Source organism: Nansenia antarctica (assembly GCF_963989245.1).
Source record: "Nansenia antarctica genome assembly, chromosome: 14".
In the NCBI taxonomy this organism is placed as follows: domain Eukaryota; kingdom Metazoa; phylum Chordata; class Actinopteri; order Argentiniformes; family Microstomatidae; genus Nansenia; species Nansenia antarctica.
In genome coordinates, this window is record NC_137684.1 from 4,024,748 (window position 1) to 4,049,436 (window position 24,689).

The following is a 24,689-nucleotide window of genomic DNA, read 5'->3' on the forward strand; positions in this document are numbered from 1 at the left end:
GGTTCCTACAAGTTTCAACGAGTCAAATTCAAGACCTTTTTTAGACCTCTTTGAATATAATTTTAGACCTATTCGCGACACCATATGATAGCTTTTTGTCATCCTCAAGGTGATGAAATTAGGGATTCGTTGAAGTCATTTATGATGACATCTGCCCCGGACTGGCCTTCCTTCTAACAGAGTCGATCTGTAGTCTGTATTACCCTAAAGGTAAACTAAGATACTGAGGCTAGAGGCGGAGAGATTCACCCTGCTGTTCATTGTCTTACTTGCTTCCTCCTATTGTCATATCCCACAAATAAGCCTCAATAATAGCACTTAGAAATCATAGGCACATAGGTCCCTGTAGTTAATGACAGCTCTGATATTTTGTTAGGCTAGGCTAACCATTTAGTAGTAACTATAACGTGCATTGAATCTAATGTTTTACAGTTGACAAGAAGGGTACAAGGGACCTTTGTTACATAGGGAATTCCTAATAATTGCTGTGCCTGTCTCTAAATCCTGCCACATAACCTTCTACCAAGAACCTTCTGACTGAACGAACCTATTGCATACTATAGCTCAGGGGTCCCCAAACTTTTTTCTGTGAGGGCCACATCATTTTTCCTTTCTGTGATGGGGGGCCTGGGTCGGTCTCTAACATAAAATAATATGGAACGGAGTGAAATGGAGGCGGTTGCGCAAAGCAATTGCGCGCAGGAGAGCACTGGTGGATGCAAACAAAGTCTAAACAGTTGAATTTGGATGGAATTTATACCTATAGTGATATGTCAATGAAATATAATCAGTTTTACAGTCTGATACATGAGGGAGGACCCTCATCATACACGGGGGGACCCATGAAGCAGGGCTGTCTGGGGGTCCTTAAACGAGCATCAAACACTTAATTTCTACCATTCTGGTGAATTGAAAAAGTTATTTTGTTTGTAAATGTTCACTTGCTGTTGCACTACTACTACGACTGTTTTATATCTTAAATGGATATTGCACTGATTGGCATCTGTGAGAGCCACATTTCAGGTTTTATAAGGGGTTGATTTTCTTGTCACCATACCAGGTAGACAATAAAAAAAAGTTCTATAGTATTCACTCTCTGTTGGTATTTTTTCCTGTTTTACAAAGGTTTTGAGCAGTGCCAGACTAAGTGTTAGCAATAATTTTACATCGAGGTGAGTATGCGGCTCAAAAAACATGTTTTTTTGTTTTGTTTTTTCAAACGCCGTGGTATCGGATCGGTACTCGGTATCGGCAAGTACTGCACGGTCAGGTATCGGTATCGGTATCGGGATCAAAAAATGGTATCGGAACAACACTAATTGATATGCACCAATTTGTGACCTTTCTGCATCAATTTATGGTGGAAATGTCATTATTTATGCAAAGGAAAACACAATATTCAGGCACCAGATGATCAAAATATAATGTAATATAATGCAATATAAGGCTCTCAGGCATTCTGTACTTTCAAATATGTATTCTCCTTGAGCATTCAACATCAACTATCAGCTATTTCACTAGCAAAAACTAAAGATAACTTATTTGCGAAACAGCGCCCCCGCCACCACGTCGGCGCAGTGCCGCTATTGCAGTCAGAAATGACAGAAATCCACCGAGTGCAACGCCTGTCGAAAATTGACGTTGTTCAAAGGGCCGGTCCAAGTGTGGGGGTGGGCCGTGTCCGGCCCGCGGGCCGTAGTTTGGGGACCCCTGCAGTATAGCTTATTAACCTCTGAACCTAGTAATAATGTTACCCTCGCATTAAGCATGCCTGTCATCAAGACCCTCACTAGCGCCACCTAGGGGCAAGGCCAGGTAGTGGAGCAGCGAAAGGTCAAGACTCAAGACAACCTCTCCAACTCAGCTTCCAATCGATTGCCTACGGTCATGCCGCATGACATCAATGGTTGCAGAGTCTTCCCGCTGCTAGAGAGAGTTCATGCAAGATTATTGAGTCCTTGTAATACCTTAATTTAGTAACCTGTTAATCCCTGATATCCAGTTCACCTATTATGAGGTCAATCCAACCGATCATACGATTGATCTACCCATTATAGAACTGGATACCTTATAGGCTTCGACCCACCCTTTCATAGGATCAGAGGCCTCTAAACCAGTGGTTTTCAACCCTCTCCTCGGGGACCACCAGCCGTTCCACATATTTGATCTGTTCCACCACCAGCACACCTGATTCAACTAATCAAGTACAAATCATAAGAGGGTTGAAAACCACTTCTCTAAACCATAACCCGGCCTTGACCAACCCTCTCAGAGGGTCACGGCTACCTTAAACCCTCTCACAGGGTCATGGCTACCTTAAACCCTCTCAGAGGGTCATGGCTACCTTAAACCCTCTCAGAGGGTCACGGCTACCTTAAACCCTCTCAGAGGTTTACCATGGCTACCTTAAAACCTCTCAGAGGTTTACCATGGCTACCTTAAACCCTCTCAGAGGGTTACCATGGCTACCTTAAAACCTCTCAGAGGGTTACCATGGCTACCTTAACCTCATAGGAGCCAACGGACCCCCATGGGGATCCGAAGTGATATAAAGAGTTTACCTCGATCAATTCTCTTCATCGATATCACATTTTTTTCACAACTTTGCATGCTATACGATGCCACCATTTTTTTCCCGAGACGGTAAACACGGCCTAAGTCACATCCAGTTTTCTCCAACTGGAGAATGTGTCATGTCCGAATTTCCATACCATTGGTCGGCCAACCCCCAAAAAATCCAAAAAAATAAAAAATAAAAAATCTGATACATGAGAAAGGTCAAAGGTCAAAGATGGTGCCAAAATATCTCCAAATGGCCTAAACATATAGGTGTCCGCCTAAACATACCTGTACTAAAACAGGTACAAAGTTGCATTTGCTCACATTACTAGTATCAACTTTGGCACAAGTACTAATAAGACCCTGGAGTACTGATTCCTAGATGATTTGGGCTTCGTTATCAGGTTTCCAAGGTGATATTCACTGTAAAAGCTGTTGTTTTTTTAGGCGGAGACTGAATTTGAGATGTTTTATAATGTTCTAGCTCTATTTGCTCTGACACAGTAACATAGATTTTGATTCTGACACTTCTACAGCCACCCCACAGGTGTTAGCTTTCATTTGATAACAATATCATTATGAAGGCCCTTGTGATTGTGGAGATATTCTATATTCACTGTGGGCATGTCATTTCGAGCAGAAAACCAGAAAAATGAGGTGGATAAGATCTGGTTAAACCCTCTCAGAGGGTTACCATGGCTACCTTAAACCAACTCAGAGGGTTACCATGGCTACCTTAAACCCTCTCAGAGGGTCACCATGGCTACCTAAAACCCTCTCAGAGGGTTACCATGGCTACCTTAAACCCTCTCAGAGGGTCATGGCTACCTTAAGCGATACACAGAGGGACACAGATGGACACAGAGGGACAGATGGACAGAGCCAACTGGAGAGAGGGACACAGAGGGACAGATGGACACAGACCCAATGGGAGAGAGGGACAGATAGACACAGAGCCAATGGGAGAGCATCCAGGGGAGTAGGAGAGGGAGTGGAGGGGCGGGGGGCATTGTCTTACGACAGATGACCTAATTCCTCTGCGATACTCGGGAGTCTTAAACGATCGTAGGACGTGAAACCATTCTGAAGGGTGAAGCATCCACGGTGAGACAGATCCTAGTTTACCAGATCCATGCGCCCTCCCATTGCTTTCTATGGGAGAAACTGCTACTTGTGTTAGAAAATCGTGGAAATTCGATAAACGTCGTTAGTTTCTGTTGTTTGAATAAGTTATCCACTATTAAGTTCACATGAAACTAAACGGGTACTTCACCCTCAGCTGTGTGATGTGAGCTGCTCAGCGGGCTGGCTAGCTCACTGAACATGCTACGCTAGTTTTCTGTCTACATCACCAAAGTAAAATAACGGTTATTGTTTCAGTTACGAGTAGTAGTCTATACGTTGTGTAACCAAGGTAACGATACGACAGCACATTTTAGCACCGGGACAGATCAGTGCAGTTGGAGTCGTGCTATCTTACGTGAGACAATGGGGGTGGGGGGGGGGGGGGGGGCTTTGAAGAGCTTTGAAGAGTCGTTACTGACCTTGAGTGAACTCTAACCCTAAGATTTGAGCCAGTCAGCTGGTGTTTTAAACCCCCTAACCCTTACCCTTAAACCCTCTCTGGTGATTCTTCAATCCACCCTAATATAGGATTGAATTCACCCTTCTAAATATGTTTTTTTTATTTGTTTTAATTATTTGTAAATATGTTATTCTCCTTGGAATGATACATGCACTCCATACACCGCACAGTCGCATGTAATTCCAAGTTTATGAATTGTAAAACATCTGGAACATCTGTAATCAAGACACCAGATGTTTCAATTCATAAATACCCTATTAATAATAATAACTTCATCATAATATTTGTTTATAATAGTGCTAATAATAATCATCCTAATACCTTGTCACATCATTGAACCCCTCTTATCAATTGCTAAAGTAATAGTTTATTATTCATTAAGTGATGGTAAAAATGCCAGCACATGGATATATATAAATATATATCATCCCATAAGTGGGTAAAATGAATGAATGAATGGTCTTTATTGTCATTGCTATAGTACAGGTACCAAACAACGAAATTTGGGAGGGGTGGCTCCCCTGGTGCTAGGAAAGGAAGAAAAAAAAGAAAAAAAAGAAGGGAAAGGAGCTGGTTTACATAAATAAAGGCTATGTACACTATCCACTATACTATACTGTACAGATAAAACACTGTGCTGTACTCTATGCTATGCTATACCTATTCTAACATTTCCTATTTCTCTGCAACCTTATGTACCCTAGGGTTGTCATATTACACATAGTGTATAGTGTTATTGCACATTCATTTAAATTGTCGCAGTTTGCAGGCTTGAAATGTACACATTTGTGCCTCAGCACTACACCTGATTTTTCAATCCAGCAGCTGCCATCAATCCGTCCAGACTGTCCAGGGCCCAGAACCTAGGTCTTTGCTGTGTTCAGGGCCTGGATGGCCCTGGGGTAGAAGCTGAGCTTCAGTCTGTTTGTCCTTGCGGCCATGGTCCTGTACCGCCTGTTCGAGGGCAGCCGGGCAAAGTGTTCGTACCCAGGGTGGGATGGGTCTCTGGAGATCTTGGAGGCCTTCCTGAGGCAGCGTGTGTTGTACAGCTCTTCCAGAGAGGGGAGGGGGGCGCCGGTGATCTTCTGGGCTGTTCTTACGACTCTCTGTAGCGCATTTCTCTCTGCGGCTGGGCAGCTGGAAAACCAGTTGCAGATGCAGTAGGTGAGGATGCTCTCCACTGCGCAGCGGTAGAAGGCCACCAGTATCTCCTGCTTATTGTGGTCCTTCCTGAGGACTCTCAGGAAGAAGAGCCGCTGTTGTGCCTTCTTGATGATGGCTGCTGTGTTGTTCTTCCAGGACAGGTCATCCTGTATGTGCACCCCCAGGAATCGGAGGGTTGAGACTCTCTCCACGCTCTCTCCGTCGATGAGCAGGGGCTGGACCTAAGATTTTTTCCTCCTGAAGTCCACGATGATTTCCTGGGTCTTTGACTGGTTCAGCAGCAGGTTGTTAACCTTGCACAGCTTGCTCAGCTGCTCTACCTCATCCCTGTACGCCGCCTCGTCCCCCCCCGAGATGCAGCCCACCACGGTGGTGTCGTCTGCAAACTTTACGATGGAGTTGCTGGGGTGGACGGGGGTGAAGTCGTAGGTGTAGAGGTTGTAGAGGATGGGGCTTAGCACGCAGCCCTGGGGGGACCATGTGCTGAGTCTGAGGGCTGTGGAGGTGTGGGAGCCCACCCGCACCCTCTGGGGGCGGTCGGACAGGAAGTCCTTGATCCATGCACATATAGAGTGTGATAGTCCCAGGTCTAGTAGTTTGGTCACTAGCCTGTCTGGAAGGATGGTGTTGAAGGCAGAGCTGAAGTCCACAAAGAGCAGTCTGGCGTAGCTGTTTCCCCTCTCCAGGTGGGATAGAGTGGAGTGGAGAGTCGTCGCGATGGCGTCCTCTGTGGACCTGTGGGCTCTGTAGGCGAACTGGTATGGATCCAGGTTGGGCGGGAGGCGTGTGACTATGTGGGCCCGGACTAGTTTCTCGAAGCACTTCATGATGATTGGTGTGAGTGCCACCGGGCGGTAGTCGTTTAGGCAGCTCACCGTGCTTTTCTTCGGGACTGGGATGATAGTTGAGGTTTTCAGGCAGGGTAGGATGGTGGCCTGGGACAGGGACTGGTTGAAGATGTTGGTGAAAACCCCGGCCAGCTGGTCGGCGCAGTCCCTCAGCACCCGTCCCAGGACGCCATCCGGCCCTGAGGCTTTCCTGGGGTCCACCGCCTTCAGCACGCGTCTCACTTCATGCTCTGTGAGGGTGAGGCTGCTGAGAGCTGGAGAGAGTGGTGTTTGTGTTGTGGTTACCTCCGTTCGCCCCTTGTCGAACCGGGCGTAGAAGGAGTTCAGCTTTTCCGCCTGCAGGGGGTCGTCGTCTGCGGCTGTGAGCCTGTTGGCTCTGAAGTTTGTCATGTGCTGAACCCCCTGCCACACCCGCCTGGAGTCGTTGCTCAGGAAGCATTCCTCAATCTTCTCTCTGTGGTCTGCCTTGACCTCCCGGATGCCGCGCTTTAGGTTAGCCCTGGTGGTGCTGTACAGCAGTTTGCCCTTCCCTGCGAAGGCGTTCTGACAGTCTTAGTGGTGATGGGAGCACTTTTCCTCATGGGAGTGTAGGCTGGGATCAGGAGGATGGACACGTGGTCAGACATGCCTAGATGAGCTAGTGGTCTAGCCTTGTAAGCAAGCTTGATGTTGGTGTATAACTTGTCCAGTGTTTTTTCTCCCCTTGTTGCACATTTAACATGCTGATAGAACTTTGGTAGTACTACCTTCAGGTCAGCATGATTGAAATCCCCCGCGATGATGTGCACTGCCTGAGGATCCGCGCTCTGTCCACCACTGATGACGTCATGTAGCCGCACCAATGCTAAGCTAGCATCTGCGCTTGGTGCAATGTATACAGCTGTTATGTACACCGCGTTGAATTCCCTCGGGAGGTATGTGGGTCGGCATTTAACAGTCAAGTATTCCAGGTCTGGGGAGCAGTGGCTACTTACAGTTTTCGTGTTTAAGCACCAGCTGTCCTTCGTAGATATGACCAGGCCGCCCCCGCGCGTCTTCTCGCTAAGCAAAGTCCGGTCGGCACGGTGTAAAGTGCGGCCTTCTAGCGCGACCGCAGAGTCGATAATGGAATCGTTGAGCCAGGTTTCTGTGAGAATAATCACACAGCTATCCCCCACGGTGTTGTTGGAAGCAACCTGCAGTCTCAGTTCGTCCATCTTGTTAGCCAGGGATCTTAGGTTGGAGAGGAATATACTCGGCAAAGCAGGTTTATCCGAGCTTCTCCTTAGCCTAGCTAGCAGGCCTCCCCTGCGGCCTCGGTGTTGTTTACGGTCTCGACGCCGACGTTTGCGTCTCAGGGACGGGACTGTGTAACATCGTTCTCCCGGTAAGCGAGCGATATCATGTGGGATCTTTTGTTGCTTCAGGAACTCCGCTGTTACTGTCTTCTCGTTTTGCGCACCAACTTCTAGTAAGTCTAGTCTGCTGTAGGTACTATTTACACAACAGTTCCCTATAAGTACTGACATAAAAATGTACATACAAATGTACTTAAAAACGCTAAAAAGCACCGACGTCGGGAGCCCTTCCAGCCTCGCGTGCGAACGCGCCGCCATCTTGAAACTCAACTACCCCCCCTGTACAGTTTCTCTACTGTAAATACATTTTAAAATAAATCAATAAAAATAATTCTTCCTTCTTCTAGCATTGTGACTGCCAATGGCACCTGGGGCCTCATTTATAAAGCTTGCGTACGCCCACAAACGTGCGTACGCCAATTTTCCCACAATTTGAGGATTTATAAAAAAAGAACTTGGCGTGAAACTGTGCGCACCTTTACGCACACTGGCACCCATGCGTACGGAGAAATGAGCAACGGTGACTCCGCTACGCAAGCTTTTTACACCAGTTCTAAACTTCCCAGTTTCCCAAACTTTATAGATGAGGCCCCTGGTCCCAGCATAGATTTATAGATGAGGTCCTAGCATAGATTTATTATTATCGTATGATGACTTATGGATAGATGATCCACTTACTTACACAAATGTATTTGTTGTAAGTCGCTTTGGTTAAAGGTGCTTGATAGGGCGCTTAGGTGGCGTAGCGGGTTAAGCGCTGACCAGTAATCGCAGGCTTCCCGGTTCGAATCCGGCCGGGGACATATCCTGCATGTCATCCCTCCTCTCTCTCTCACCCATCATTCCTGTCTAAATCTTCACTGTATCTGTCAAATAAAATGAAAAATATGAATGGGACTTCCCCACTCAGAAAAAATAACTTAATGATAAAAAGAAAAGGTGCTTGATAAAATGCCAAATATGTTAATGTAAAATGGTCTACTGTGGTGTGGACTCATACTGTATGAATGGTTGGGTCTCTGAGAGACCGTGGTAGTGGTCTTTGTTGCGTCATACTCACACAAAAAAGAATTGTGTGCACACGTAGTCGGATATTGGGCACACCCATATGTTGTCATGTTTCTGAAGATCCTTTGATGTTATCACTGAGGAAACAAATGAGTAAACACCTTCTATATTACAGTACATAGACCAATGTAGAACGATAGAGTCTTTGTCAGAGAAATCTCTTAGACTTCTCTTAATGTTACTTACAAGGGTAGGTAAAAGTAAGTACCCTTGAGAACCAATGGTTCTCGAGCCTAATGGCCCATAGGGCAGGAGCCTATCTCCTGTTGCCATAGCGTATGCCGGCATGATGAAGTGCACCCCCTGGACATGAAGCTGGTATGTCCCAGGGTCTTACCCCCAATCCAACCCTTAATGCTGAGTGCCAAGCAGGAAGGCATCAGGTAGCATTTTTATAGTCTTCGGTATGACTCGGCCAGGGGATCAAACTCACAACCTCCCAATCTCAGGGCGGACACTAACCGCAATGCCACTGAGCTGGTCCTCAATTTCAGCCAAATCGCCATGAAAGAAAATGGGACACAAAAATAGGTTGAACTTAGGTAGAAAATAACAAAAAACACAAAGTGACCCAACTCGCTTTCTGGTTTTGTCATTTTAGGATTAAATAAAAAAATAAATATGGATGGTGTCCAGTTTTCTTTCATGGCATTCCATAAACCACACTAGCATATTCAGTTTCCATTATGAATGCAGGACAAAGACATCTGATCTTGATGAGATGTCCTTGAGTGAATCACCCGACCTTCACAAAGTGCAATGCAGTTCAGATTCCTGTTCTGAAGAAACCTGGCTTGGTCTGGAGGTTCCTGAAGCAACAGACATGAGTGAATATGAGTGATATGAATTCAGGACAATTCTTATTAAATGTCCTTGCTGTATAATGTTCAAGTATGTAAAAAGTACCTGTTGCATTTTGTTCAAGCGGTTGTCGCACTTTTGCAACACTTCTTTGGTGGGCATTTGGTGTTGTCCTTTACCCATCCCTAAGCAGGCCACACATGTAACACATACAAATGGTCGTATTTTAACAAAGTGCAGATCAATTTTAATATTGATTAGTTCATATTGACTGAGGGCTGGGAGTTGAATGAGAAGAACATTCTACAGAAACAGTGGAACTGATCAGTGATGGGTAGGGATGGTGCTGTTACCTGAGTACCCAAATGATCTGCTGGAGATGGGGCTCAGGTAGATGCCCTTCCCGTATGCAGCTCCATGTAGCTGGAATTGGAAAGAGCCATGTTATGATTTTTCAACTAGATGGGTAAATGGGCCTGGGAATATTTTTGTTTGCCTAATTCACACTGACACATCTCCATTGACAACGTTTTTTTAGTCTAAGACCAGGCTTTTCAGATTCATTTATTTATTCAAGGGACAGTGCATATTAATAAAACAAAAATAAATTGTAAATACGCCAGAGTTAGCCCGAAAGCTAGTTTTCATCCGCAGTCCCTACGCCATGATGTTGTATACGGCTCCCTGGAGGAAAAAAGTAAATTTAAAAGATAAAATATAGGTAGACCTAGGCACAAAAAAGTAGACAGGACAAGCATTTAGCTTAAGGGCATAACATATCACATTTAGCTTGATCTGTGTTTATAAATACATATCAGACAGCAGATTCAGACAGCTGATCTGAAGTGTTGTTTATTTGAAGAATGCATATTATATGAATCTTTAAATTGTATAAATACAATTCGTGAATACAATGTGTTAATGTGGGTGTCTAGCAGTGGTGTAGTCTAGTTTTTTCTAGTGGGTATACTGTGATTTTGCCCTCCCAGTCAGAGCGACACCTGTCCCGTAGCGACACCCCATAAGCACCACCACAGCCACACTCACTTATGCATACAGTATGCATCTACACCGGTGTTTGCTGCCTTGGGGGGGGGGGGGGTGGCATGGACTGTACTTGTACATCAAGCTGCCTCACGCTACAGAAACAGGAGATAGGCTCCTGCCCCCTAAGGGCCGTTAGGCTCGAGAACCATCGGTTCTCAAGGCTACTTACTTATGTGGTCTTGACTACATGTCCACTTTCTCACCTGGTTCTTGCTCTCTCTCTCTCTGGTGTGCCGACACCATCCTGCTCTCTCTCCTTCTCTCCCTGTCTATCCTCCTCTCTCCCTCTTTTGCTGTCAACCAAAAGGCAAATATAACAACCAAAGTATTTATAATTTAATAAGAGGTATACATTGAATTCATATCAAATCATAACATCATTCTAATTGAATATTGGGTTGCTGTGGGCAATGCAGTCAGATACTGTCTTTACTTACTCTCTCACCTGTAAGAAAATCATATGTCCAAAAAACAGACATTTTCAATGAGTGAGGGTTTGTTCCAATGCTTCAATCCACTGTCCATGTACTGTAAATATACCATTATGGTATTACCATAAAGCCCAATTCTAGCAGAATAAGAAAGATTGTATATCTACTTTAAGTAAAATAATAAAGTGCCTCCAGTTAGCTCTTTAGCTGGCATGTGTGCAGCAGACTAGCTCATCTCATCACCTCTGAGCACGCTAGCTAGCTTGCTAGTTCTTTGACACTATTATTCACACCATGAAACTATAATCAGACACTTTCTAATCACAATAATAACGACTAATTTGAACCAACTTTCTCTGTCAGAACACAGAAATTATATTTGCTAACGTTTCAACTTGCTTACTTTCTTCTGCAGAGCTTTCACCCTGCAAAAACTCTCTCGCGTCGCACGCGCACACAAAACAAAAACAAACCATTCTCCCGCGGCACGAAGCTGTGTGTGGAGGTCTGGCCCGCCCGCGAATTTGCGAAACCTAGGATGGTAAGGGGAGGCAGGGCAATACCGCTACCTGATTGGTTGGCGAAGCACTCCCTCATTGCCCCCTCATTGGCTGGCGAGACTCCCCCTACCATCCTAGGTTTCGCAAATTCGCGGCCCGCCCACCCCAAGGCTCTGTAGGATTCTGAACGACTGGTTATGCGATAACAAACATGTCAGAAAGTTCGAAGTAAGTGCTTCGTAACACAGACGGGGTGAATTTTATGAATGAAAGTGAAAGTTCTGTCACAAAACGCTGTTACGTATCCTCGCGCATTTTTTAGTGGGTGACACGCAAATCCTTGGCCGTTCCTAGTGGGTATACGCAAATCCTTGGCCTTTCCTAGTGGGTATACGGCGTAGTCCTGCGTATCACGTAGACTCAGTGGCGGGCGGTGCATTTCACACCTAGGCCTTCAGTGATGTCCGACACATTCCTACCTGAATTATTCTACCTCTTAATACCATCGTTATGACGCCATGGCTCTAGAAACTAGACAGAAACACAGTATAACCGGGCGTTGCATCACCTTAACATAGTCAGACAAGTACAACAGAGTTATATTAATATTTCCGAAGCATTTTTAATCAATAAATCCGCATTTACAATGAAGAGTGTTAAACTAACATCTTTAAGATCGCTACATTACCCACGTCTGTCGTCTCGTCCACCATAATAGCGACAAAGGGTGCCTTTTTAATCTCCATTTTGATCTCTTCTTCCATCACTTCAGCAATAGCAAAAATCAGGTCGTTTTGTATTTTGCCTGACGTCCCAGTAAACACTTTGTTTGTGGACAGGTGGTAATGTAAATCTGGGTTGTTTTCAGCCAGAAAAGAAAGAAGCTCAACGTAGTTTCCTCTGTTTGTGGACTTGGCGCTTTCATTGTGTCCCCTAAATGAAAGTTATTGTTTACCCAAAAACAGGACACAATCGATCAGTATTATCGATCAGTCAACGAAAGCTTTCGTTGTGAGGCTCCGTTTCCCTGCGCACTTTCAAAAGTTTCACATCTACCGGCATAGTTCCGCATCTCAATAGTGAATATCAATAGTGCGTATCAATAGTGCGTAGCAATAGTGCGTATCCAATCAAAAGACGTGCTGGGTGCTGACATCATTGAGCCTTACAGCAGGCGCCGTTGTTGCTTTTGCTCGCATCTACGTAGGTTTACTAGGTACGCCACAGGTTTTCTCGTTCCAATGTTAAGTTACAGGTCGAATCCGCAGCACCGTTTAATGTGAAGGCGGGCAGATTTTTGAGCCCCCTAGCAACACATTTTGATTGGATAAAAGCTCTAACATAAAGGCCAGCCCTCCAAATCTCAATCGGAGACTGGAAGCAGCGCAACCAAGAGGAAAGCTATGAAATGAAGAGAATAGACTATGGGGAATCATTAATACATATTTGTGGAAAATATATATTAAAACAAAATGTATATTCTGATGATGTTTAGGCCAGCAGAGAAGGCCTTGCTGGCCCTGACGGCACACCACTGCGTAGACTACACCACTGGTGTCTAGTACTGTACATAGTGTTAGGGTTACTGTATAGCAGGCCTATTCAATTAGCGGCCCACGGGCCGCATGCGGCCCAGACGCGACCCCCGATTGGCCCAGCCATAAAAGTAGAGAAAAACGTATTTCGCGAGTGTTCATACTGTAGCGAACGGAGACTTGGTAGTGTAACTCGCCCCATGCGGGAATCGAACCCCGATCTCCCGCATAAACGACGACCGCGCTAACCATTAGACCAAGATAGTTAACTCCCTTGGTGGAGCTGTTAACGGGCCTCATACAGGATCGTTACCATACAATAGTAGCCTACAGAACGTGAATATAACACCAGGGCTCTCAAATGTCACGCATTGGGCGTGGCAAGGTGTGACGTGTGAGCGTGTGAACAGTCAACCCAATCAGGGCATTGTTTAATATAACGTTGCTAGACACACTTTAACAAACAATGCCCTGATTGGGTTGACTGTTGCTAGAGCGTTATATTCACGTTCTGTAGGCAGGCTAGCTAGAAGTCCGATATCAACTCCAAAAATGTCTTCGACTTTCTCCACCCTGAAACGCAAAATTGACGATGAAAACCGTCGGTTTAACCCTGCCTGGACTGAAAAATACGTGTTTATTTTACCACAAAGTCCAAATGCCAAACCGATGTGTTTAATATGCAATGAGTGCGTTGCGGTACTTAAAGATTACAATATTCGGAGGCACCACATGGAGAAACACCCGACTTTCCGGGCCAACTTTCCAGAGGGATCTCAGGAGAGGGCTGCAAAAGTGCAGAGTTTGATTGCATCCTACAATCGGAGCTGTACAACGATGGTACGGACATGCACAGCCCAAGAGAGAGGTACAGCAGCATCCCTTCGTGTTTCCTGGATCTTAGCAAAGAAGAAAAGGCCATTCACTGATTCTGAAACCATGAAAGACTGTATGCTGGCCGTCATAGATGAAGTGATAATTGACAGCAAAATTAAAACGAGTGTGTCATCTGCTATTAAAAACGTTCCCCTGTCAGACACTTCAAACATTCGCAGGGTTGAAATTCTTGCTACAGATGTGTTTGAAACACTGTTAAAAGAACTGAAGAAAGCTGATGTTATGTCTATAGCAGTAGACGAGTCCACAGACAGAACCGATATCGCACAATTGTGCATATATGTCCGTTTTTTTGACGGCAAATGCTTCCGAGAGGAATTGCTCGGTTTACTGCCGTTAGAAGGACACACAACTGGCGAGATAGTCTTTAAGAACATTTCAGAATTTTTCAAAGACAATGGTCTAGATATGAAGCGTGTGGGAATGCTTGTGACGGATGGGGCTCCATCCATGACAGGGAGAGTAAATGGTTTGACAGCACGCTGGTCCGCTGTTGCACCTCAGATAACATCCTTACACTGCATTGTGCATCAGACGGTGTTGTGCGCAAAACTCAGCGGGGAGCTTAAAACAACAATGGACAACGTGATGGCTACAATTAATTTTATTCTCTCCACTTCGAGCCTCCAACATCGCTTATTCCGCAAGCTGCTGTCAGAAATGTCTGCTGAGCACCACGACCTGCTTTTGCACAACGACGTCAGGTGGCTGTCCAAAGGCAAGGCACTGGAGCGTTTCTGTGATCTCAGAGAGGAGATTACAACTTTCCTCCGCAGCAGCAAGCAAACGAAGGCAGAAACACACTTGAATCGCATACTGGACGACAACTTCATGGCTGATGTCTGCTTTCTGAGCGACATGTTCAAACACCTGAATGACCTAAATGTGGGGCTACAAGGCAGAGACAAAACTGTGATTGATCTTGTGGAACAGACGCGCGCGTTTCAAATCAAACTGGACCTTTTCGCGGCCGACTTGTGCACCGGCAGAATGCTGCATTTTCCAACGCTCCGCAAATGCGTCTCATCCCCGGCACAAATCACAGATGTGATGACTGATTTCATTGCGAGGTTGAAAGAGAACTTTGCTGGTCGACTGGATGGGCTTGCTCTGCCCGCAGAGGTGATGGGCTTTGCCAGAGACCCGTTCACTGCTGCAATAGAAGGGGACTTATCCACCAGAGGAAAGGGAGTGGTGCCTTCCATCGACGAGGGGAAATTCGTACTTGAACTTGTTGACATGCAGTCATCCTTAACCATGGCACAGGAGCTTCGCACTAATGGACCTGCGAAGTTTTGGAGTGATGTCAACGTGCACCAGTTCCCTAACATTAAGAAAGTAGCAATCCATGTGCTCAGTATGTTTGGATCAACATACACCTGTGAAGCAAGCTTTTCACACATGAACACAATAAAAAGCAGCTCTCGTTGTTCTCTGACTAACAGTACTCTTCACCAATGCCTTCGGATTGCATTGACATCTTATGAGCCAAATGTCACTGCTCTTGTTCAGAATAAAAAATGTCACTTCTCACACTAAGAAAGTCAGCGGGGTAAGATTAGATTAGATTAGATTCAATGTTATTGTTTAACTGTAACTGTAACTTGTTTAATTGTGCACTCAAGGCATTGATGGTTATTTTCATTCAGTTAAAAGCACTTTGTGATGTGCCTGGGTCAGCTATGACCAAAATGTTTATTTTACAAAAGGACTTTTTTATTTATTTGTATATGTACACTTTTTTATGCACTTTGAGATGTGCATGGGTCAGTTGAGACCAAAATGTTGTTGTTTTACCTAAAAAATTAAAAAAGTATTGATATTAGGTTCTGTTCAATTACAGCTCTTTTATTGTGTTCAGCTATGACCAAAATGTTTATTTTACAAAAGGACTTTTTTTTTTATTGGTATACTACTGTACACTTTTTTATGCACTTTGAGATGTGCATGGGTCAGTTGAGACCAAAATGTTGTTGTTTTACCTAGAAAGTGAAAAAAGTATTGCTATTAGGTTCTGTTCAATTACAGCTCTTTTATTGTGTTCAGTCAAGTCTTTTTGACGTGCCTGTGTCAGATGTTACCTAATTTAAAAGGAAAACTATAAATAAACTGCTTGTATTTCATTAGGCCTACATTCATTTGTGTTGGTTTGAAATGTGTCATTACCTGGTGCCTAGGCTACTGGTCGCTGAAAATGTCTGGCCCAGCAAAATTTCTTGGTTTTCAAATCTGGCCCAACTGAATTTGTAATTGAATACCCCTGCTGTATAGGTTTAGCAGTGGTGTGCCGTCAGGGCCAGCAAGGCCTTCTCTGCTGGCCTAAACATCATCAGAATATACATTTAATTTTTATATATTTTTTCTACAAATATGTATTAAATTATTCCCGTAGTCTATTCTCTTCATTTCATAGCTTTCCTCTTGGTTGCGCTGCTTCCAGACATTTGGAGGGCTGGCCTTTAGCTTTTATCCAATCAAATTCAGCCATAATGTGTTGCCAGGGTACCAAGAAATCTGCCCGCCTGCAGATTCAACAGTGGCGCGAGTACAGATTGTAATTTAAAGTGAGCGAGAAAAGAGCTGTGGCGTATCTCGAGTTGGCGAGCAAATCCAAGCAAATCCGACGAAGGGGCCTTCTGGATGGCGGAGCACCTGATCAGCACCTGCACGTCTTTTGATTGGATACAAACTATTGGGAGGCGGAGCTAACACACTGAAACTTGATCTCGCTAATTTGTGTAGATGGAAGCTGTTGTTCTACAAGCCGAACCCCGACGTTAGCGACGCTATCCATGTAAAAGGACTTATTGGTGGAACTGATCAACTGTACAACAGAGTCATTGAAGTCTTCTTGAGGAAAGAAAGGAGGATGGATTTTGTGTTCAAATAATCAGTTGTTTTGGTGAGTACAAAGCATTTAATGTTTTCTGCAAGAGATGTAGACATACGGAGCGACCCTGGGGTTCGTAGATAGAGTGTGTGGTGTGGTGCGGTGCACTGGCTCAGCTGTGTGAGTAAAAGTGGGGCTTCAATGCGATCTTTTAACCACTTCCCGGGCTGCTACCATGGAAAACGACACACCCCCGTGACCGTATGAACACGAGGAAGATAACCGGCCTTAAATGGAACCTCGATACGGTTCTCCTATCGAGATCGACAGACCGCAAAGTTCGGGAAATAACTGACGCTTTCGTTTTCATGCAATGAATTGAATACACCCAGACTAGGTGCCGCTATAATAACAATGGCAACGCCCGGTTATACTGCGTTTATGTCTAAATGTATAGTTTCTAGAGCCATGGCGTGTCATAATGATGGTATTAAGAGGTGGAATAATTCAGGTAGGACATCACTGAAGGCCTAGGTGTGAAATGCACCGCCCGCCACTGAGGTTTAGGTACCTGTAGCTTTGTGTAGGAGGCGTTGACCAGTCCATTTCTCAGAATGGAGTGCCAGTTCTCTATGTGGGAACCACTAAAGAGAGGGAGGGAGACAAGAATGAGAGGGTGAATATGGAACATGTGTGTGTGCCTGTAGAGAGAAGAATTCTACAGAACATGTGGAACTGATCACTGATGGGTAGGGCTTTTGGTGCTGTTACCTGAGTACCCAGATGATATGCTGGAGATGGGGCTCAGGTGGGCTTGAGATGGGGCTCAGGTGGGCGTGCGTGCGTGTGTGCATGCATGCGTGTGTGGGTATGTGCATGCACATGTTGGAGGTTAACTCACTGGAAGGCGAAGGTGCTGCCATGCAGCTTCCTGGCGGTCTGGAACGTGGCCTCTCTGGCAGGGGGACGACTGATCAGCAGGAACTGATGCGGCGTGTGCATGAACTTCAGTTGCTACGGTAACAAAACAAAGAACAAGAGAGAGAGAGAGAGAGAGAGAGAGAGAGAGAGAGAGAGAGAGAGAGACATAGAGAGAGAGTCAAGGAAATGTGCAGTATCATGCCAAGCCATCTATGCTTTTTATATATATATATATATATATATATATATATATATATATATATACATATGTTTTAGGGCATTTCTGCTTTATAAGGAGTGAGACAGTAGAGATTGACAGGAAGGATGGGTGAGAGAGGGGGGGATGACATGCAGGATAGGTTGATGGCCGGAATCAAACCAGGAACCCTGCGATTATGTGGCATGTGCCTTAGTGAGCTACGCCACCTAGCATCCCCCAGTCATCTACACTATTACAGTAACGAGCACAATGGGAAGCTACAGGTATAGCATAATATCTAACCAGATGCTAGCTATAGAAATAGGGGGTACATCAGTATCATCATACCCTGTTCTGTGGAAGCTTGACAATATGAGATCTGTTGCTTGATATAATCCTGGAGTCAAACATGCAATTAACATCCTACAGTACAGTACAGTGTGGAAAAACTCTCACAGATGTACGTGTACTGTCAAATTAAAACCATCGTGTTTTAGTAAATTACTTTCACTCACCATTGCAGCAAGGGGTAAGCAAGAGGGTCTCGCTTGTCCATCTGTTTCTTTATTTCTGAATATAGACCCTGAAAGTACATCGCCATATTAGTCATTAGTAGAGTTGAATTTAGTCGTTCCTGCTCACAGATGATTTTTTTGTTTTTTCGGTGGAGAACAAAATCAGACACACGTTTACGAAGCTCACATCTTAAATGTTTCTTTTTACAATTTGAACATTAACTTTACTGTATATAAACGGTAGCAAGGACAAGCAGCAAAAAGAGAGAAAATAAAACAAAATCAAAAAACCTGCTTTCAGATGTGACAACACATACATTCCTTATAACTCAGATGTCTTATTCAGTTCAGGGTTTCTCTGAATTGTGGGTAGATGACTGATTTAATGCAGATAAGAAGTTGAATGCATGAATAGTTGTTTACATTAGTCACCTGTGTGACCCGGGTGGCCATGACACTGTCCAAGGCTTTCTGCAGTCTCTCGAAGCTTTTACTCTGCGACAGGAGACATACACTGTACATGACTCTGCGACAGGAAACATACACTGTATATGACTCTGCGACAGGAAACATACACTGTATATTACTCTGCGACAGGAGACATACACTGTATATGACTCTGCGACAGGAGACATACACTGTATATGACTCTGGACAGGAAACATACACTGTATATTACTCTGCGACAGGAGACATACACTGTATATTACTCTGCGACAGGAGACATACACTGTATATGACTCTGCGACAGGAAACATACACTGTATATGACTCTGCGACAGGAGACATACACTGTATATTACTCTGCGACAGGAGACATACACTGTATATGACTCTGCGACAGGAAACATACACTGTATATTAATCTGCGACAGGAAACATACACTGTATATGACTCTGCGACAGGAGACATACACTGTATATGACTCTGCGACAGGAAACATACACTGTATATGACTCTGCGACAGGAAACATACACTGTATATTACTCTGCGACAGGAGACATACACTGTATATGACTCTGCGACAGGAAACATACACTGTATATTACTCTGCGACAGGAGACATACACTGTATATGACTCTGCGACAGGAGACATACACTGTATATGACTCTGCGACAGGAGACATACACTGTATATTACTCTGCGACAGGAGACATACACTGTATATGACTCTGCGACAGGAAACATACACTGTATATGACTCTGCGACAGGAAACATACACTGTATATGACTCTGCGACAGGAGACATACACTGTATATGACTCTGCGACAGGAGACATACACTGTATATTACTCTGCGACAGGAAACATACACTGTATATGACTCTGCGACAGGAAACATACACTGTATATGACTCTGCGACAGGAGACATACACTGTATATGACTCTGCGACAGGAGACATACACTTTATATTACTCTGCGACAGGAAACATACACTGTATATTACTCTGCGACAGGAGACATACACTGTATATGACTCTGCGACAGGAAACATACACTGTATATGACTCTGGACAGGAAACATACACTGTATATGACTCTGTGACAGGAGACATACACTGTATATTACTCTGCGACAGGAAACATACACTGTATATGACTCTGCGACAGGAGACATACACTGTATATTAAATATAATATATTATAAACGCTGTATATGACTGGAAAGTCAATAGGCAGTTCTAAAAATACATCTACAACAGCATGTTTGGATAGTGGATTCTGATTGGCTAGCAACAGTGGTAAATACCCCCAACAACCCACAGTTCAGAGCGCGTTTCCAGTATCAATGCGCCTCCCAATCAATCTGATTAAGAACACCTGTGCTGACCTCCAATCAGGGTTGGAGTTAGAAGCTGAGCTTTGTGGGGGTCTCCGAAATAACAGTGTGAAATGTTCTCATGCACGCGCGCGAGTCATGCCCACACAGCGATGGGACTTAGAAGTTTTAATGAGCCATAGGCTACTCATTTCACCACATCAACACCACCACATGAAACAACAGCTATAAGCGATAGTCACGGGTATCTCGGCCAATAATGTTGTTGTTTTTGCTATACAGTCCATTCACTTTCCCTGTTAGCACGACACATTGTCCACATTTCCAGTGACATCGCATCTGACATAAATAATCATGCATGCTCGTCCATGAATTGTGCTTTCATCTAATGTTATGCTAATACGAGAATCAAGTGATTTGACATTAGAAATGAATTTGTTTTTCATCTATTGCAATGTGCTCTACAATCTGGTCACATGAATGATCGGTGAGTAGGCTAGGGCCGACTGTCATTCACAGGAGATTAATGGTGCGCGTAGTTCTTTTGGAAAACGTGTTTATTTTAGAATATTTATCATAGAAATAAATATAAATAATACTCATTACATTGACATTTTTGATCAAATAATGGTTGTGGTAATGTATTAGCGACCCCCACAAGATGTATGATTTAGTTTCTCTTAGAGAGAGAGCTGTCAAAAACGTGTGATCTGTACATTGTGACATCATAATAGGTGACATTATGATGTCACATTATTCTAGAGTAACACAAAGGGACACAGCAAAGCAGTTTCAGACAGTGAGTGCACTCAGTAACAAACTCAGTAACAAACTCAGTAACAAACTCCTAAATATTATTTAGGCCTACTCTGGCCCTGGCCCCGCCCCTGGATCTAGCTCCGCCCCTGGCCCTGGCCCCGCCCCTGGACCTAGGGTTAGGGTTAGGGTTAGGGTTAGCAGCTGTCCCTGGCAGGACAGCCCCCTGGGGTATTGCGGGCCATTGGCCATTTTCCAGGTAAGAACACCAAGACTTTCACATACATTGTCCCAGTTGGTGTATTCACTGTAGTTTGAGCCAATTTTCACATCGCCTCTGTCAAAATTGTCTGAGTTTGTTACTGAGTGCAGTGTCAGAGGCCCAATAATAATTATAATGTATACATATTTAGGCCCACTCTGGCCCTGGCCCCGCCCCCGCCCCTGGACCTAGCCCCGCCCCTGGACCTAGCTCCGCCTCTGGACCTAGCTCTGCCCCTGGACCTAGCTCCGCCCCTGGACCTAGCCCCGCCCCTGGACCTAGCTCCGCCCCTGGACCTAGCTCCGCCCCTGGACATAGCCCCGCCCCTAGCCCCGCCCCTTGTTCCCCGGAATATCAGGTAAACATTTCTAGACTCCTCCTCTCTTCTCTACCTGTCACTCTGTTGACTACGATGTTGTATTGTTTAGTATTAAGTCCCTAATTGAAGATGCAGTCACTGTTAATACATGATGTGATTGTGTAACAGAACAGTATCAGACGCCATGAATGTGCATTTGTGTTTTGTGTTGTCAGGCGACGTGGGAGGACGTACTGAATGGGATTTCAAGCGGTAACACCCAGGGCCAGTTTCATTCCTTCATGGATGCCCAGTATAATGAATCACCAGCTTCTGGCCCTGGCCCTGCCTCAGCTCGCCCTGGTTCTGCATCTGACCAAGGGCCCCACCCCTATTCTCAGGCCAAGCCAAAGGGCCCCAGACCCACCCCTGGCTGCGTACCTGCCCCTGGCCCCAGACCTGCCCCTGGCCCCAGATTTCCCCCTTGACCCAGACCTCCCCGTGGCCCCAGACCTGCCCCTGCCCCTGGCCCCAGACCCACCCCTGGACCTAGCCCCGCCCCTGGACCTAGCTCCGCCCCTGGATCTAGCTCCGCCCCTGGCCCTGGTACAGAACTCCAGGGATTCTTGAATGAGGTAAATATTTCTAGACTCACTTTACGTCCTTATTAACCAGCGTTGCCGGTGAGACTGACATTCCAATAAATCCGGAAGATTCTAGAATATAGATCAACATAGAATATCAACAAAAACCTCACAACCTTTGTTCAGATTCAGATTCAGATTCAGATAACGTTTATTGCCATTATGCATACACATGTAGGAATTTGCTTCGGCATTACAGTAAGTGCGTTTATACTTTTTTCACGTGTATACAAAAACAAATGCAAAAAACAGGACAACACAGGACAGACAACAGTGCATTGGATAGTGCAACATATATAAAGTGCAGTGCAGAGTTTTTACAGTGAGTCCAGTGCATATTCAGTCCTGGGCAGACTTGGGGGCGGGGGGGAGGGGGAAGCCAGAGTCATTTATCAGCCTGGCGGCTGAGGGGAAGAAACTGAGCCTGTGGCGGGCCTTCAGTGCCTTAGGCAGCCGCAACCTTCTTCCAGAGGGAAGCAGGGTGAGGAGGCCGTGGCCGGGGTGGAAGGGGTCGGCCATGATCTTTCTTGCCCTCCTCAGAGCCCTGGTGTCATGCAAGGAGTTGAGGGAGGGCAAGGGACAGCCGATCACCCTCTCTGCTGAACGTAACACCCGCTGCAACTTGGCCTTGTCCTTGGTCGTTGCAGCAGGGAACCAGGTGATGATGGAGTGGGTGAGGATGGACTCTATGATGGCCGTGTAAAACTGGACCATCATGGACCTCGGCAGCCTGAATTTCCTCAGCTGCCGGAGGAAGAACATCCTCTTCTGGGCCTTCTTCGTGAGGGCCTCGGTGTTCCGCTCCCACTTGAGGTCCCGGGAGATGGTCATGCCTAGAAAGCGGCATCACTCCACGGAGGCCACCGGGGTACCTCCCAGCGTGATGGGAGGGGGCAGGGCTGCTTTCCTACGGAAGTCCACCACCATCTCGACTGTTTTCAGAGCATTGAGCTCCAGATTGTTTAAACTGCACCAGCTCTGCAGCCCCTCGATCTCACCCCTGTAGGCAGATTCGTCCCCCCCGGAGATGAGGCCCACCAGGGTGGTGTCGTCTGCAAACTTCAGGAGCTTGACCGAGGGGTGGCGGGAGACACAGCTGTTGGTGTATAGGGAGAATAGTGCTGGAGACAGGACGCAGCCCTGCGGGGAGCCCGTGCTGGTGGACCTGGAGCTGGAAATGCTCTTCCCCAGCTTCACCCGCTGAGACCTGTCAGTCAGGAAGTCCGTGATCCACCTGCAGGTGGAGTCCGGCACCTGCAGCAGGGATAGCTGGTGCTCCAGGATGTGTGGGAGGATCGTGTTGAAGGCCGAGCTGAAGTCCACGAACAGGATCCTGGCGTAGTTGCCTGCAGTGTCTAGGTGTTCTAGTACGTAGTGCAGAGCCATGTTCACGGCGTCCTCCGTGGATCTATTGGCTCTATTGGCTCTGTTGGCTCTGTACGCGAACTGTTGTTTGTTTGTTTGTTTGTTTGTCTCTGAAGGCGGTCACTGAGGAGACAGGGCAGTTGTTGTCCTGGCAGGACAGCCCCCTGTATTACAAATCAAATAATACACTGGCCATTTTCCAGGTAAGAACACCAAGACTTTCACATACATTGTCCCAGTTGGTGTATTCACTGTAGTTTGAGACAATTTTGATATCGCCTCTGTCTTATACAGAAGGACTTCAGCTCTGAGGTCCAGAAGTCAAATCACATCTGGCAGTTTGTTACTGAGTGGCGTGTCAGAGGCCCACGGAAGGTAAGCTGAGTGTTCTAATGTAAAACATTTCAAATGTTCCACTATAGAATGTGATATTAAGGCTTAATCTTCAAAAGGTTCCCTGCACTCAAGGAATATAATAAGATGTTCTAATTCCTTGCCTGCACTGAGAGCCAGTGTATGAAAGCACTTGCTGGCTTCTTGTATGAAATTATAATTATTCTATTTTACCTAATACTTGAACTATTGAATTTAATTTAAACATACCCGCTCAGATGTATTGAAATTATTTGACTGATTTCACTTTAGAGCTCAGAAGTCAAATGGATCTGCATCTGTGAGGTCACAGGGGTCGTGACCTGGATGTGGTTGAGCCAGACAAGAGTAGACGTAGTGAATTATGTGAGTGTCTTATGTATTGAATTAGAATTGACCAGTGTCACATGACATAAGAATTTTTTATTTATTTTTTTTTTTTCTGATTTTATCCCCTTTTTCACCCAATTTGGTAGCCAATTGAACCCAACCTAGCATCCAATTATCCCCTGCCTATTGCGTAGGATCCGCCGCACGACCCCCGTGGCCGGCAGCCCCAGAGGAGATCGCCAGGCAGACTAGCTGACTGGCTCCTCGAGCCCAGCACCGTTATTCCGGCACCCCGGGGGCGCTGTTGCACGACGGATCCTTGTCCGGAACTATTCCTATACCGCCCTCGAGAGCGGCCGCCCAATATGCCGCTCTCTGTGTGTGCCCCAGCCATATCCGGATCTGGCGAGCTGGGATTCGAACCCAGTCCCCGGTGGGCAGCTTGCACTAGTGGCTAGTGCTTAGACCGCTACACCACCGTGGGGCCCCATGACATAAGAATTCTAATTCTATTGTCTCATGTCTCTATGTAAATGTTAATGTACGGCAGTGTCATAGTGCATGTTCTTATGGTCTTCACCTTCAGCTTGAGCCCCTCTTCAAGACGGAGACCAAAATGTGTACTGGGATTCAGGTAG

General features: G+C 45.6%; 1 protein-coding gene across 1 annotated transcript; it reads right to left on the minus strand.

The window, feature by feature from the left end:
* Nucleotides 1–8,549: 8,549 nt before the first annotated feature.
* On the minus strand, nt 8,550–18,323 carry LOC308170410 (protein mono-ADP-ribosyltransferase PARP6-like; the record flags this gene model as incomplete). The annotated part of the gene is made up of 8 exons (XM_080545204.1): nt 8,550–8,638; nt 9,307–9,370; nt 9,468–9,547; nt 9,716–9,785; nt 17,174–17,246; nt 17,504–17,616; nt 18,071–18,119; nt 18,238–18,323. 8 exons carry the CDS (start codon nt 18,321–18,323, stop codon nt 8,550–8,552), a joined length of 624 nt encoding a protein of 207 aa, XP_080401330.1.
* Nucleotides 18,324–24,689: the final 6,366 nt, after the last annotated feature.